The following is a 13,665-nucleotide window of genomic DNA, read 5'->3' as shown; positions in this document are numbered from 1 at the left end:
GTCTGGAATCCTTAAGTACACGTCAAACAACTTTGCAGTAATTGAAGTTCTTTTGTGCTAGATAAAGGTTGTTCTAAATGGTGATTTTCTTTCTTAATGAATCCTAGCAAGTGCTGAAAAACTGTATATAATAATGATTTGTCTCTTCATTCTAGGTTTGTAACCAAGTTACTAGAAGATCTCATTTTCTTTGTGGCTGATGTGCCTAATAACGGGCAGGAAGTTTTGGATGTGGTCATTACCAAGCCAAACAGGGAAAGACAAAAATTAATGAGAGAACAAAATATATTGGCTCAGGTATGTCCTACTGTATTGGTAACTTGCTTGTATTTACAAACAGACCGTAGGAGATTGTGATTTGAGAAAATGTTATTTTTAGGTAACTTGGCTTCTGCTGTGTTGGGTTTGTGTCTGGCTGGACTGGGCAGATATGACAGTACTTAGTCAAGTAGTAGTGTCAAGACCACATCTTGGTCTGTGAGTAAGATAAAAGGACTAGAGGCCACGTCTGGTGGCTGTTAGTTTCAGGTGATCTTGATGACTTTTAAGACTACATTTGATACCAAATTGTTGATGAAAGTTGAAACAAGGTTGCAACATGGTTCCAATCTTGCAACGAGTGTTCCCCATGTAGGAAAAGTTCTAATGCCCTTATGATCCCTGATTTTGTTTGTATGAGAGCCAACTTGCTTGTAAATCAAAATCAATATTCTTTTTAACTAGCCTACTGAAATAAAACAGAGTGAGAAGGATGAAATTGGATAGCAGCCACTACTTTCCTCCCTTTCCATCCTTAATTTATCCAAAGTTAAGGCACTTCACTAAGAATATTTAAAAATTGAGGAGAGCAGTAAAGAGAAGGCAACGTCAATCAAGTTGGTAGGAAACGTAAAGCTAAGTGCATAAAGCTGTAGTGTCTGAGATTGTGCCCCCACTTGCATTTAGTCATATGTAGGTAAGCGTGGTGATTCATTTCTGACGTTGGTTGAGAAGGCCCTTGTGCCGATCCTGTCAGAGAACATTTCCGTTGACTGCTATCACTGAAGCGAACCCTGGGTTTGATGTTCATTCTCAGTGATTTTGATTTTGAACAGATATTCGGCATACTCAGAGCTCCTTTTAAGGACAAAGGTGAAGGATCGATGCTGAGACTTGAGGACCTGGGTGACCAGAGATACGCCCCATACAAATACATGTTACGATTATGTTACAGGGTTCTCAGGCATTCCCAGCAGGACTATAGGAAGAATCAGGTCAGTGGTATGCAAGATAATTTTCCTCCTGATTTCTATAGTTGTGTATCCTGGGTTTGACATCACTCGCTGCACTTACAAGTGAGATTCTGTGGTAATGATGAAAGGACTGTGATTTGTGTAGGTTAGTAGTAAGAAGTCACTGTCACGTACTGCCTTGTGCTGAAGAACAGTGTTCTTGTTTTTATTCCTTTGTATACGAATTGGATAATCGGCAATGAGTATCATAGGTTCAGCTGGTACTTTCACAGTCTCAGCGTGTTCCACTGCTTCGTTCATGAGCTTTCTGTTACTAAAATTATGCTCTTGGACTCTGGATTATAGAGTGGAAAGTTTGCAAAACTGTGTGTTTCTGTTGCTTAAATACTTGTAGAGGGATGGCAGTGAATCAGATCAGAGGTTATGCTATCAGGTAGCCTGATTTCCCACTGCTGGAGACTCCTCGTGAGCAAGAATGAGTTCAGAACATGGTATGGAGTTCTTTGCAGTGGGGAAAAACTGCACTAACTTCATAGGACTGAAGGGACTAGAGAGGCAGGATTGAAGTGTGGCTTCTTTGTTTTCTTTCAGTGCTTTACAGAAATCTTCTGTTTTGGATGGAGGGAAAGGGAAGAGGAAAGACTCGGGAAAGAAAGCTTCTTAAATGTTACAAAAAGCTTTTGATTTTATTTTTTAAAAAATGTGGTTGCCATTTCTTGATTTCTGTATGTATTTTCATGGAATCATTCCTTTGGCTTCAGAAAGAATAAGAAGAGTTAGTCATCCCTGATACTGAATCTGTTTCTAAGGTTGCATATTTTAAGTGTTCAGATGTTTTTTCTTCAGGCCAGTTCAGAGAGCAAAGTTTTGAGGGTTATTTTGGTTACTAATTGAGCTGAATGCTTCTGGTTCTAAAAAAAATTACTGCTTAACAGATGATCATGGGAATTTCAATTTTTTCAGGAATATATTGCTAAGAACTTCTGCATCATGCAGTCCCAGATTGGTTATGATATTCTGGCAGAAGACACCATCACAGCTTTGTTGCACAACAACAGAAAACTGCTAGAGAAACACATCACGGCTAAAGAAATAGAGACATTTGTTAATTTACTCAGGAGAAATCGAGAGCCAAGGTCTGAAGTGGTCCGCGTAACACTGTTTTGCTGTATTGGTAGACTCTTATATTTACAGTAGCTGTGACTCCATCTGCTCTTCATTGTTTTCTTGTCTCTTTGTCTCTGTCTGCCAGGAAAAAAAAACCTGGGAGAAAAAAAAACCCCACATGTTGTACAGTGTCACGCTGGAAAATATCAGAACTACCTGTAATTCTTGACCATATCTGAACATTTCAGAACTAGAGCTTGCTGAAAAGTTTATTCTTTACAGGACGATTTGGAAAGTTTGGTTTTTGTTCAGATTGCAACAGAGAGAAAGAAACAGAATTTTTAATTTCTCATAACTCTGCAGCTCCGCTCTGAAACAGCAATTTGTGTTGGTTCCCCTGCTAATAATCTTGGTGCAAATTACAGAGAAGTCAATTTTTCTAAGCCTTTATTAATATCAGTTGTCCTGCAGGTTCCAGTTCCAGGTCAGAACTGAAAGGGGCCCAGGGCAGTCAGGATCCCAGTGAACATGCGTCCTAGACCAGATCTTGTTCCAAATGAGAAATTCTGACCTTGAACTTCATTTAGTTGGAAAATTTTTAAATTAGCTTTAGGTCAGAGTATAAAGGAAATGGATATTTATTTTTTAAATGGAAAAATCTATCTATATTTTTATTGAATTGCCAGCTGTAAAATTACTGAAGTAATAAAAAATGTAAGAAAATAAGGTACTGAAGGCCAAATACTGTCCTCTGTAATTGTGAATACTGTTTAATTACTGTTAGTAATTAAAGGTGTTGCTCAAGGTCCTAGTACGTCATTGCTTCAGTTATCTTCTATAAGGCTGCGTCTGTTTTACCTCACTCTGTAATCTCGCTGCTTCTCCCGCACTAAACTATGTTGGGTTTGGTCAGTACTAAGAGGGAATCACACGCGCTCATACCCTCGGTGCTGAAGGGTCCTAGTGTTTATTGACAATCCCGTGACACTTTTTTTCGTGGAGAAGGAAATCACAGTATTTCTTAGCATAACTACATTGTGCCACTGCTCTGTATTCGTTTTTAAGGCTGAAGTCCAAGAGCAATAATTGTTTGAAAATACCCCTCGCCAAGATAGTGCAGTTTGAAGAGTAAAGTCTTGATAACTCCCCCAGAACTCTACCTGTGTTCTGTTTACTTAATATTATCTTTGTGATGCGATATTCTTGTGCACTGTTAATTACCTGTTACCGCAAAACTTCCTTTCAGCAATGGGTAAAATTGTTCCTAAGGGAACCCCGAAATTGCTTGTGTACTCATCCCTTGCAGTTCCCAGACGTCTGTGGGGAGCGTGGTCTGCGCTAACCCAGAAATGATTTTCTGATTCCCACTGGTAGGATGATCACCTATAGAAGTTGAAACTACTGGATCCTTGAATGAATCATAGCAGATGGTGAAATTTTTAGCTAGATTTTTAAGAAAGTGGAATATATTTCCAAGGAGTGGTCAGCATGGATTCACCCAGAGGAAATCACGCTGTTAGCCTTCTGTGATGGCATGGCAGGCTGGGTAGAGGAGAGCAGTGAATGTTGTCTACCACGGCTTCAACAAGGCTTTTGACACTGTCTCCCATAATATCCTCATAAATAAGCATAGGAAGTGTGGATTAGATGGGTGGACAAGTGAGGTGGACTGAGAACTGGCTGAGTGTCAGAGCTCAGAGGGTTGTGATCAGTGGTGCAGAATCTAGTTGGAGGCCTGTAGCTAGTCGTCTTCCCCAAGAGTCACTACTGGGTCCAGTCTTCAACATATTCATCAATGACCTGCATGAAGGGACAGTGTACCCTCAGCAGGTTTGCTGATGGTGCAGAAGTGGGAGGAGGGGCTGACACACCAGAGGGCTGAGCTGCCATTCAGTGAGATGTGGACAGACTAGACTGTTGAGTGGAGAGGAACGGGATGAACTTCAGTAAGGGCAAGCATATGGTGCTGAACCTGGGGAGTAGTAACCCCATGTACCAGCACAGGTTAGGGGTTGATGTGCTGGAAAACAGCTCTGCAGAGAAGGACCTAGGAGTCCTGTTGGACAAGTTAACCACGAGCCGGCAACGTGCCCTTGTGGCTAGGAAGAGCAGTGGTATCTTGGGGTGCATTAAGAATAGTGTGGCCAGCAGGTCGAGGGAGGTTCCCTCCCCCTCTGCTCTGCCCTAGGGAGGCCACATCTGGAGTCCTGTGTCCGGTTCTGGGTTCCCCAGTTCGAGAGAGAAAAGGAACTACTGGAAGGAGTCTAGCGGAGGGCTATGAAGATGATGAGGGGGCTGGAGCATCTCTCTTACGAGGAAAGGCTGAGAGTCCTGGGTCTGCTTAGCCTGGAGAAGATCGGGAGGAGGTCTTATGCTTCTAAGTATCTAAAGAGTGAGCGTCAAGAGGGTGGGGCCAGGCTCTTTTCTTCAGTGGTGCCCAGCGATAAGACAAGGGGCAGCAGGTACAAATTGGAATGCGGGAAGTTCCATCTGAATGTGAGGAGAAACTTATCTACTTTGAGGGTAGCAGAGCACTGGAACAGGCTGCCCAGAGTGGTTGTGGAGTTTCCTTCTCTGGAGATGTTCAAAACCTGGCTGGATGCGTTCCTGTGCAACCTGCTCTAGGTGAATCTGCTTTTTAGCAGGGAAGTTAGGCTGGAGGGTCTCCAGAGGCCCCTTCCAACCCCTAACGTTCTGTGATACTGCAATATCACCTGTGTGTGTGTTTACCTGTTCATAGCTGCTCCCTCAGCAGCTATTGATCCTCTTGCCCAGTTCTAGCTACATTTCTAGAGGAGTGGTGGGCTACATGGAATGTCCTCTTTTAGTAGAGGGGTCCTGTTTTCAGGTCCTGCCAGGTCTTTACTCCTCACCAGTTGTTGGCTGTGTCACTTCAGAGATTTTAAAGGTTGGAGGAGTGGGCTCCTCCAATGTAATGCAGCTTCTCAGAGGGCACATGGATATCTCCAGCACAAGTAACTTCTCTGTGCTGCTTGGGATAGGGAGACACGTGTTACCGGATGGGGAAGATGGGTGAGAATGTGTACTCTTGCATTTGGTTCCTGACAATGGCAAGGGCCTTCTGTAGAGCTCTCCTGCCAGCCAAACTTAGGACAGTCTAAGGCTGTAAAACTCTTTGGCCTTTGATCTGCTGGAAAGTGTCACACTTGGGATATTTTTCTTTTCTCTTCTTGACTGATTGTTCAGCATCATTCGGGGTGGCTCTCAAAGCTGTTACTCATCTTCATCTCTTGTGAGTTGCAATAGTATGTATTGGCAAAGATCGTAAATTGAGAAATTTCGTGATATTTGCTCCCTTGATCGCATTAGTGATGACTTCTACCGCAGTGTTTCTGTGCAGTATTTTAAGTGTCATGTTCTGTTGCATCATTTTTTTTGACCCAGATTCTTGGATTATCTGTCGGACCTGTGTGTGTCTAACACCACGGCAATACCAGTAACTCAGGAACTGATCTGCAAGTTCATGCTAAGCCCAGGGAATGCTGACATTCTCATTCAGACCAAGTGAGCATCCGTGATGGCAATACACCCTTTGTTACCTGCTCTGTCGTTATATTTGTAGCAGTTTGCTCGTGGCTTCATTGTGAATGGTGTGTGTTTGCAGGCTGGTGTCAACACAAATGGACAATCCTTTGGAATGCTCAGTCATCTCAGATGACATGGATGAAGAGGAGGTGTGGCTTTACTGGATTGACAGTAACAAGGAGCCTCATGGCAAAGCCATCAGGCATCTGGCTCAGGAGGCAAAGGAGGGCACAAAAGCTGATTTAGAAGTTCTTACCTACTACAGGTAAAACTGCTTATTCAAATGGAGGAAAGTGTAAACCCTCTGAAGGCCCTGGTGCCGTTCTTATCCAGTTTATTTGCCAATACCAAAAAAGGAAGCCAGGTCATGCCTGGCTTTAATTTTGGAATCAAAAGTTTGTTTCAAGTTTTTCCTATAGGAAGCATCATAGTATTTGCTGACCCTTCCAGACAACTCTTGAGTTTCATTTGCTCATGAGGGCTCTTGGTGTCTCTTTATCATTTGGCCTCTTATCTTTTATTTATTGGGCTTTATTTTTAGGTTTTGTTGCTTTGAAGCAAGGCATGCTCTGAGGAAGGAATGTCCTGAGGATTAGAGGGAGAATGAGATTATCTAACAGTGTTGTATCCTGACCGAAAACAAACAGTCTAAATGCTTCAGCTTTCCGTGAAGCTTTCCATTGAACAGTGCCTTGAGTTTCAAAGGAAATGCAGTTTCCGTGGGGGCTGAGGCCTGACATTGGCATTTTTAAGGGCAAGTTGATTCCTTGCTTAGCAAAGTATCTTGGTATCTTTTAGGATTTATATCAGAAAGGCTGACAGAAGGTTTGTAAAGTGAGATTCTGAGGTATGTTATTTCATTTCTAACTGATTTCTTTGAATACCGTATGTTATTACCTTTTTTAAGGTACCAACTGAACCTCTTTGCAAGAATGTGCTTGGACCGCCAGTATCTTGCCATCAACCAAATTTCTTCACAGCTGTCGGTAGACTTGATCCTGCGGTGCATGTCTGATGAAAGCCTCCCTTACGACCTCCGCGCTTCTTTTTGCCGGCTGATGCTGCACATGCATGTGGACAGAGATCCTCAGGAGTCTGTGGTACCTGTGAAATATGCCAGATTGTGGACTGAAATTCCTACTAAGATCACAATTCATGAGTGAGTTGAAAGTGTTGCAAACTAAAGTACAAAAGTGTTTTGTAGGGATTAGACTCAGAACGAAACGGTTGCAGATGCCTAATGTCAGCACCATTGAAAGGGTAAAAGTGAAAAGATGTTTTGTTGCAGAGCATAGAGCTATTAATTATAGTTTCTCTTGGAAGATTCCATGGCTAGCTTTACCTGGAAATACTTCAGTTTCGGTTTTCCCTCTCTCGTTATAGGGAACAATCTGGGGAATAATAAAGTGGCCTTTGCTCAGTGCAGCTGAACTTGAAGTAATCCAGTGGTGTCTAACATCGCACAGTTGCTAGGCTGGAACTCTGTTCTGTCGTCTAAGCTCAACTGAAAGCCACAATTGGAAAGCGAGAATTTACAGTTTAGCTACAGCTGTTGCCCCGGAAGCAGTTCTCAGGAGCTTTGGCTTCCACCCAGCAAAGCCGATGTTGTGTTTATAGGGGAGGAGGGCCCGTGGCCTTCGGCAGAAGTCCGCTGCAGCTTTGCTGATTTGACCGAGCAGTGCCCCTGGGCTAGACCCGGACTTGGGACTGAAGAGGCCGAGGAGGAAGTAGAGCAGTGCAGCAGGCGGAGGTGCTTCTGTTAGTGAGCTGAAGGACTGTTCTGACATACCCGAAACCTCAGGCCTAGCTGGTGGTGCGGAGGAGGACGCCCGCTGTCCCAAGATGCTTTCCTCATCCGCTGGCTTCCTTGCAGAGACAGTGAACTGACGGGTGAAAGGCCGTCTGCCGGAACCTTGCTGTTTTCCTGTCTGTTATTCCAGTTCACTGCAATCCTTCCTGCTACTGCTGAGGGAAGATTTGTCCATCCTCTTTGCGTATCTGCAAAGAATTGGCTGACCTCTACCCCTTCTCCTCGCAGAGAACTGACAGTGATTTCAAAGCATCTTGACTGCTCTGTTTTTTCTTGAGTTATAGCTGATCCTGATACTAGAGGTGCTCAATTTTCCTTTCTTCTGTGTCTTGCTTTGCAGGTATGATTCTTTCACAGACTCCTCGAGGAACGAAATGAAGAGGAAGTTTGCGCTAACTATGGAATTTGTAGAGGAGTACTTGAAAGAAGTTGTAAATCAGCCCTTCCCTTTTGGAGACAAAGAGAAAAATAAACTTACATTTGAGGTACTTCTCAGCTATCTGCGTCCTGCTTACAGTATCCCTTCTCTTTTCAGATAAGTTGAGATTGGTTCTTTCAAAATAAAGGTAATTGCGGATATAAATGTTGGTGTAAAATGTCCTAAAGCAACAGTTCCTAATTCCAGTGTTCTTGGTGATAATTGTTACTGCAGAAATTACTCTTACTGTCTTCTGTCAAGCAGCAGTATTTTTCCTTCCTCCTCCTGGGATGGTTGCACCTCAGTGGCGGGGGTGGGGGTGAATGGCCATATGCCCTTGCTTTCCACATCAGTCAATTAGCATGCAGGGATTCTTCAGTATAAGAAAGATGTAAAGAGTAAGATAAAACACTGAAGGAAATACTCAGAATAACCTAATCCCGTGTTTTAAATATCGTTTGAAATTCTGAGCAAACTTTAGGCCTAAATCTTCTTGATTCAGGTAACATTGAATAAAGGGCAAATGCTTACAGCCTTTATAGTTTTTCCTCCAACCTACCTCCCACACTTTGTTGCTCTCCCTCTGGTCATCTGAAATCACCTCTGGTCAAACTTGCTACAATCGTCTTACTCTTCTGACTTCCATCTTCCCCACAGCTGCTGCCTCTGTAAGCAATTTCCTGGAGTCCTTCCTCTTGATCTTACGTGTTTTCCCAGATGTAATTGTATCCTTTTAAGCCTTACTATATCTCACGTTGGTTTTGGTTTCTGTTGTAATTTGACTGACAAATGTTTTGTCCAGCTCTCAAAAACTTTTAATGCCACCGGCCTTAGTCCAAGGCCCATTTAAGCCAATGGAAAGACTTGTACTAATTTGTACGCGCTCTAGCTTGAGTCTCTGTCAAAGCTACAATGTGAAATGCAACTGTGTACACACCTGAATACCACTAACCTTGCTGATACTGCCTTCGTTTTTTATTTCTTTCTCTCATAGGTGGTACATCTGGCTCGAAACCTCATATACTTTGGCTTTTATAGTTTTAGTGAGCTTCTTAGACTGACGCGGACACTGCTGGCAATTCTAGATATTGTTCAAGTTCCTTTGTCATCATACTTTGAAAGGTTAAGCAAGTTTCAGGATGGAGGTGAGAGAAGCAGCAAAGACTGTTATTCCAGTGTGTAACCTGTTGTTTAGGTTGGAAGTAATTTATGGAATGTCTCGTTAATCTTTCAAGGTTCTTTATTTAGAAATAAACCTACCTACAGGAACGTATTTCAGGATACATTAAGATAGATGGTCAGCTAAAAAGGAACCTTTCTGAACAGAGCTGCAGCCCTCGTGACTTGTGGTTGCTGTGTTGCTGCTGCTGCTCCTTTGCTTGTTTGGAACAAAACATTCAAATCTGGATCTAAGCCTCAGTGGCCCTTGCGCTGAACATCCCAAGCGAGGGCAGATAGCATTTGCCTGCGTAATTATGATGGCTCATGTGTGCCACAAGTATTCATTAGTCATCTTAGCGCTTCACCTAAATGGAGAATAAGATGTTACTGCAGATGAAAGTCCAGATGAGACCATTCTCTTCACAGTTTGTCAGTTTAGAATATTCTTTTGTAAACCCAGACCAGAGTGCCTGCCTGTCTGACAGCCCCAGGACAATACTGTATGTTCCACTGCCTTTTCTACCATGATTTAAAACTGGGTTGAAGAATGAACAGGCCAGGAAGGTGCTGAAATTTAGCAGTTCAGTTTTTTCTGTGTGTTTGGAGGGGAGGTGTGACAGCGAATGTGGGCTGAGGATCCAAGAGACTGACTGATGGCAAATTCTGTTTTAATGTGTGGCTGGTGTAAGTGTCATTGCACTGCCAGTTGGCCCACAGCACCAAAAAGGATCAGCTGTCGTCTTTGAAACAACAATTATGTTGTATTTTCTCTGGGGAACTTTTTCCCAGTCTTGAGTTTTCCTAATCCTCTTGCTCAGTCACTCTGTAGGATACCCTGCGTGAGTGTGCTATCCTGCTTCCTTGAGATTCACCCACTCTGGAGAGTGTAGGCTGGCATCGTCATCTCCAAACCAAGAAGTCTTATGCTTGGTTCTCTTGACCTTTCCTTCATCGCTGCCAGTACACTTTAGTGATACCCCCGGAGGTCTTTCCTGCAGTGCTGTGCACGCTAAGGCACACGTAGCTGGCTGCGGTCCCTCTGTGGCACTAGAGACAGACTGTTATGTTCAGACAGCTGGAATTATGTTTCCCACTTTTGTCCCTGAATATTGAATTGCAGACACTCTTCTTAAATGGCTCTGGGCAGAGTTTGACTCCACGTTTGACACAATCTTGTTATATTGGCAAGATGGAACGTGCAGATTTGGTTCTTCTGCTTAGTTCTTTCTCTGCTCAAGTCTTTAATCCTGATTATACATCTCATTCAGTGTTTTTACTCCCTTCAGTACCCATAGAATTGTGTTTCATCCTTAATTCCCTTTTCTGTTGAAGGGTTTTCCTTTCAGGCCGTGTAGGGCAAGAAAGAACCACCCATTAAGTGCAAACTAATGAATTTACTCTGCCATAAAGGAGTGTGAAGAAATGCAGAAAATATCACCACCGTGCAAATGGAAGCTCAGTAGCCTTGTTAGTAACACTCAGCCATTGACTGGAGTCTTGTTGGAAACTTTTGTCACAAACAAAAACATCTGGTTTTGTCTCACATTCTTTCAGCAAAAAAGGCAGGGAACAAAAACGTGAAAAAAATTTTTTTGCGTGTGTCTTTGATTAGCTTCAGCCTTTATACAGGTTCTTAAACTTCCTTCTGGGCTGTCGTTGCCTCCGTGGAAGTTTATCTTTTAAACACTTGACCAGTTTAGGTCAGAATGTGACAATCCACTGATGTTCTTTTGGAAATGATCTGTGGGTTGGCTTGGTTTTGGTTTTACCTTTTTTTCTCTTTTTCATTTTTCCTGCTAACGATATGGCTAGAAAGCCCATTGCTTGAGAGAGAGGTTTTGGCTAGCTCAGACTGTTGTCAGTTATGTCATCCTAACAGAGACCAGAGACAGAGATATTGACTGATCTAGAGATTAACGCCTTAAAAACAGGCAGAGAAATTTTGCTGTGGTGTTCTTGAAATAGCTGTAAGACTTGCTGGAGAGGCCTTCTACAGTCTTTGACAAAATAAATGATGCCCATCTTTGGACAGTCACATCTTGTTTTCAGCCTGCCGCCTCTTTTCCGATTGACAGGTCAGAAACCACAGAAGTTACGCACTCATTTTGCAGTTGAGACAGAACGATCCTGAATGTTTAACTGCTAAGCCCAAGCATTTTACCATTCCTCTTTATTTCTCCGGAGGTGCATACTTACCCTGTCTGTGGGCAGCGTTAGGCTGTGAAGGTGCACGTGTCACAAGGATGCAGAGTTTATAAGCAGTTTAAGCAGTTTGTACTCCTCTTCGCTATTTTTGAGCACCCAGCTTGTAGAACTTTATGCCCAAAGAACATATTTCATGTCTGAAAAACATACTGCTCAAGCAAAACAGGGGAGTACTTTTTGTTGAGGAAAACAACACAGAAGAGTCAGCATTAACTTCAGCTGTAGATTAAGATTAGAGGAGGAGCTCAAGAAGAGAGCACCAGGTGCTGTAGTTGCTGACATTCTGGAGACAGCCGCTGTGGCTGAAACGTCTGCTGTCTGTAACTTCTGCCTGTCTCTGTTTCATGAGGAAGCTTTCTGGTGGATTGAATCAGATCATAGGGGCAGGAGTTCAGCTGGCAGAAGTTGCTCCAGTTCCTGGTGCTGTAAGAGTTTGTGCCAGCTGAGGGGTTTTTGTTTGTTTGTTGGTGGTTGTTTTTTAAATTTTTTGTCAGGTAGCAGTCCTTTAAAACTAGCCCTGCGGTTGCCTTGTACCCACATCCTGGTTGTGTCTTTGCTACAAGGTCATGAGAAGGTTTGAATGAGGTCCTAAACATGCAGAGCCCGTGATCTGCTTGTGTGCTGTCTGCCTTGTTAGGTATCATTTAGCTGTAGCTGAGGTGCGATGCATCCACGCTGAGCTAGGAAGAGCTGAGCTCAGAGGATGTCCTGTTTCTGTGTGCAGTCTCTTCAGACTTCATTAACTTCTGCCTGAGCCCGCAGTAAGGTGCAGAAAATGCTTATGTTCTCTGTCTGGGTGGCAGTGGTGGACTGGAACGTCCGTGCCTCTGCATGTGTTGGTCTGTAGATGATGCTGAGGGTGAGTCGTGACTTGAGACTGGGCTTGAGCCTGTGTTTGACTGGGAGCCCTCTTCTGTATTAGGGTTGCTGGAACAGGCCTGTGTCTGAGTTGATCGTGTGTCTTAATGATGTTCTTGTACTTTTTTATCTTCTGGTGGAGGTGAAAAGACAAGGGGTCTGATTGTGCAGTGCTTTGCATCTTGTGCAGTCACTTCTAACCAAACAGGTTTGACCACCAAAATACTGATGTTACCTAGGTGCTGTGGAGTCTGCTTCCACCTTGTCCAGAATCCACTAGGGATCCTGAGGCATGAACAGGCCAACGGAGAAACTGGTTTTGGGAATTTCGGCTAGATCCCCCCCTTACTTTGACAGTAAGGATTTTTCACCAGGCAAAGCTGTAGGTATGCATTGTTTTTCAATTTTTTAGTACTTACAAGATTGTACCTGAAAGTTTCCCCTTCCACTTTTACACAGATGTCCTCTCTCTCTTGTAGAACTAGTTGTTGAGAATGTGCTAGTTGTTTCATCAGTTACCTGTCTTTTTATTGTCCCTTTTAGCTTGACAGTACTGGTCTCTTAGGCTACTTAAGTAGAAAGGATTATAATAAGAAGTAACTCAACCTGTTACTTTGTGGTTTCTGAAAATGTGTTCGCATTTTCTAAAATCAGGATGCTCCGTTGATTTTTTTTTTTTTTTTTCCCGTGAAGTGTTTTCTTATAACTTCTATAAAATAGACAGATGGGTTGTTCTCTGTGCTCGTTCGAGATGGTGGGAGCCCTCCTTCCCGTCAGTTAGGAGCGAGGGTGACTTCTTACTGACTGCAGAGGAGGTCAGATGCTGCTCTCCCATAACTCTCCAGGCTGTGGCAAGGTACTTGCCACGCAGCATCCTCTCTGGCAGGTTCAATACTTGCAACGTTCGTATCATACCCTTGAACGCAGAGTATTGTAGGTAGGTGTTCCTCCAACACAGTATTGTTCTAGGGATACGCAGGTTTGCACAGCTTCTTTAACTTAGCTTCCCTGAGTTGCAAAACTCGTTACCTTGATGTTTGTCCCGGGTTAGGGCTGGGCTGGCCTCTAGAGAAATGACAGATCTCTCTATTACCGCCCTCTCCCTTTCCAAAGGGAAGAGAATGGAAATAAAGGAGACTTACGGATTGGAAAAGAAAACTAAAACTGTTTTAATGAGAATAATAAAATCATATATATACAAATATATACAAAACCAATACAGGACACCCGCTGACTGCCTCGCCCCCCACCCCGGCCCGATGGCAACCACGTCATGTCACCACCGATGCTGTGGGCAGACGCTGGGGAGGGGCCCCAGTGGGCTCCGG

General features: G+C 43.4%; 1 protein-coding gene across 1 annotated transcript in view; it reads left to right on the top strand.

The window, feature by feature from the left end:
- The window catches only part of LOC104494599 (inositol 1,4,5-trisphosphate receptor type 2), a gene marked incomplete at both ends in the record, with an annotated part of 73,843 nt that overhangs the window by 50,072 nt on the left and 10,106 nt on the right, over positions 1-13,665 (top strand). The window contains 8 exons of the mRNA XM_010137461.1: positions 156-297; positions 1,095-1,253; positions 2,196-2,368; positions 5,745-5,864; positions 5,965-6,150; positions 6,793-7,044; positions 8,036-8,180; positions 9,108-9,258. Coding sequence (XP_010135763.1) covers positions 156-297; positions 1,095-1,253; positions 2,196-2,368; positions 5,745-5,864; positions 5,965-6,150; positions 6,793-7,044; positions 8,036-8,180; positions 9,108-9,258 — 1,328 coding nt within the window. The remainder of the gene's footprint in view (positions 1-155; positions 298-1,094; positions 1,254-2,195; positions 2,369-5,744; positions 5,865-5,964; positions 6,151-6,792; positions 7,045-8,035; positions 8,181-9,107; positions 9,259-13,665) is intronic.

Source organism: Buceros rhinoceros, unplaced genomic scaffold, assembly GCF_000710305.1.
Source record: "Buceros rhinoceros silvestris isolate BGI_N320 unplaced genomic scaffold, ASM71030v1 scaffold1676, whole genome shotgun sequence".
NCBI lineage: Eukaryota > Metazoa > Chordata > Aves > Bucerotiformes > Bucerotidae > Buceros > Buceros rhinoceros.
Note: the sequence above shows the minus strand (reverse complement) of the source record. Positions and strands in the feature narration are given on the sequence as shown.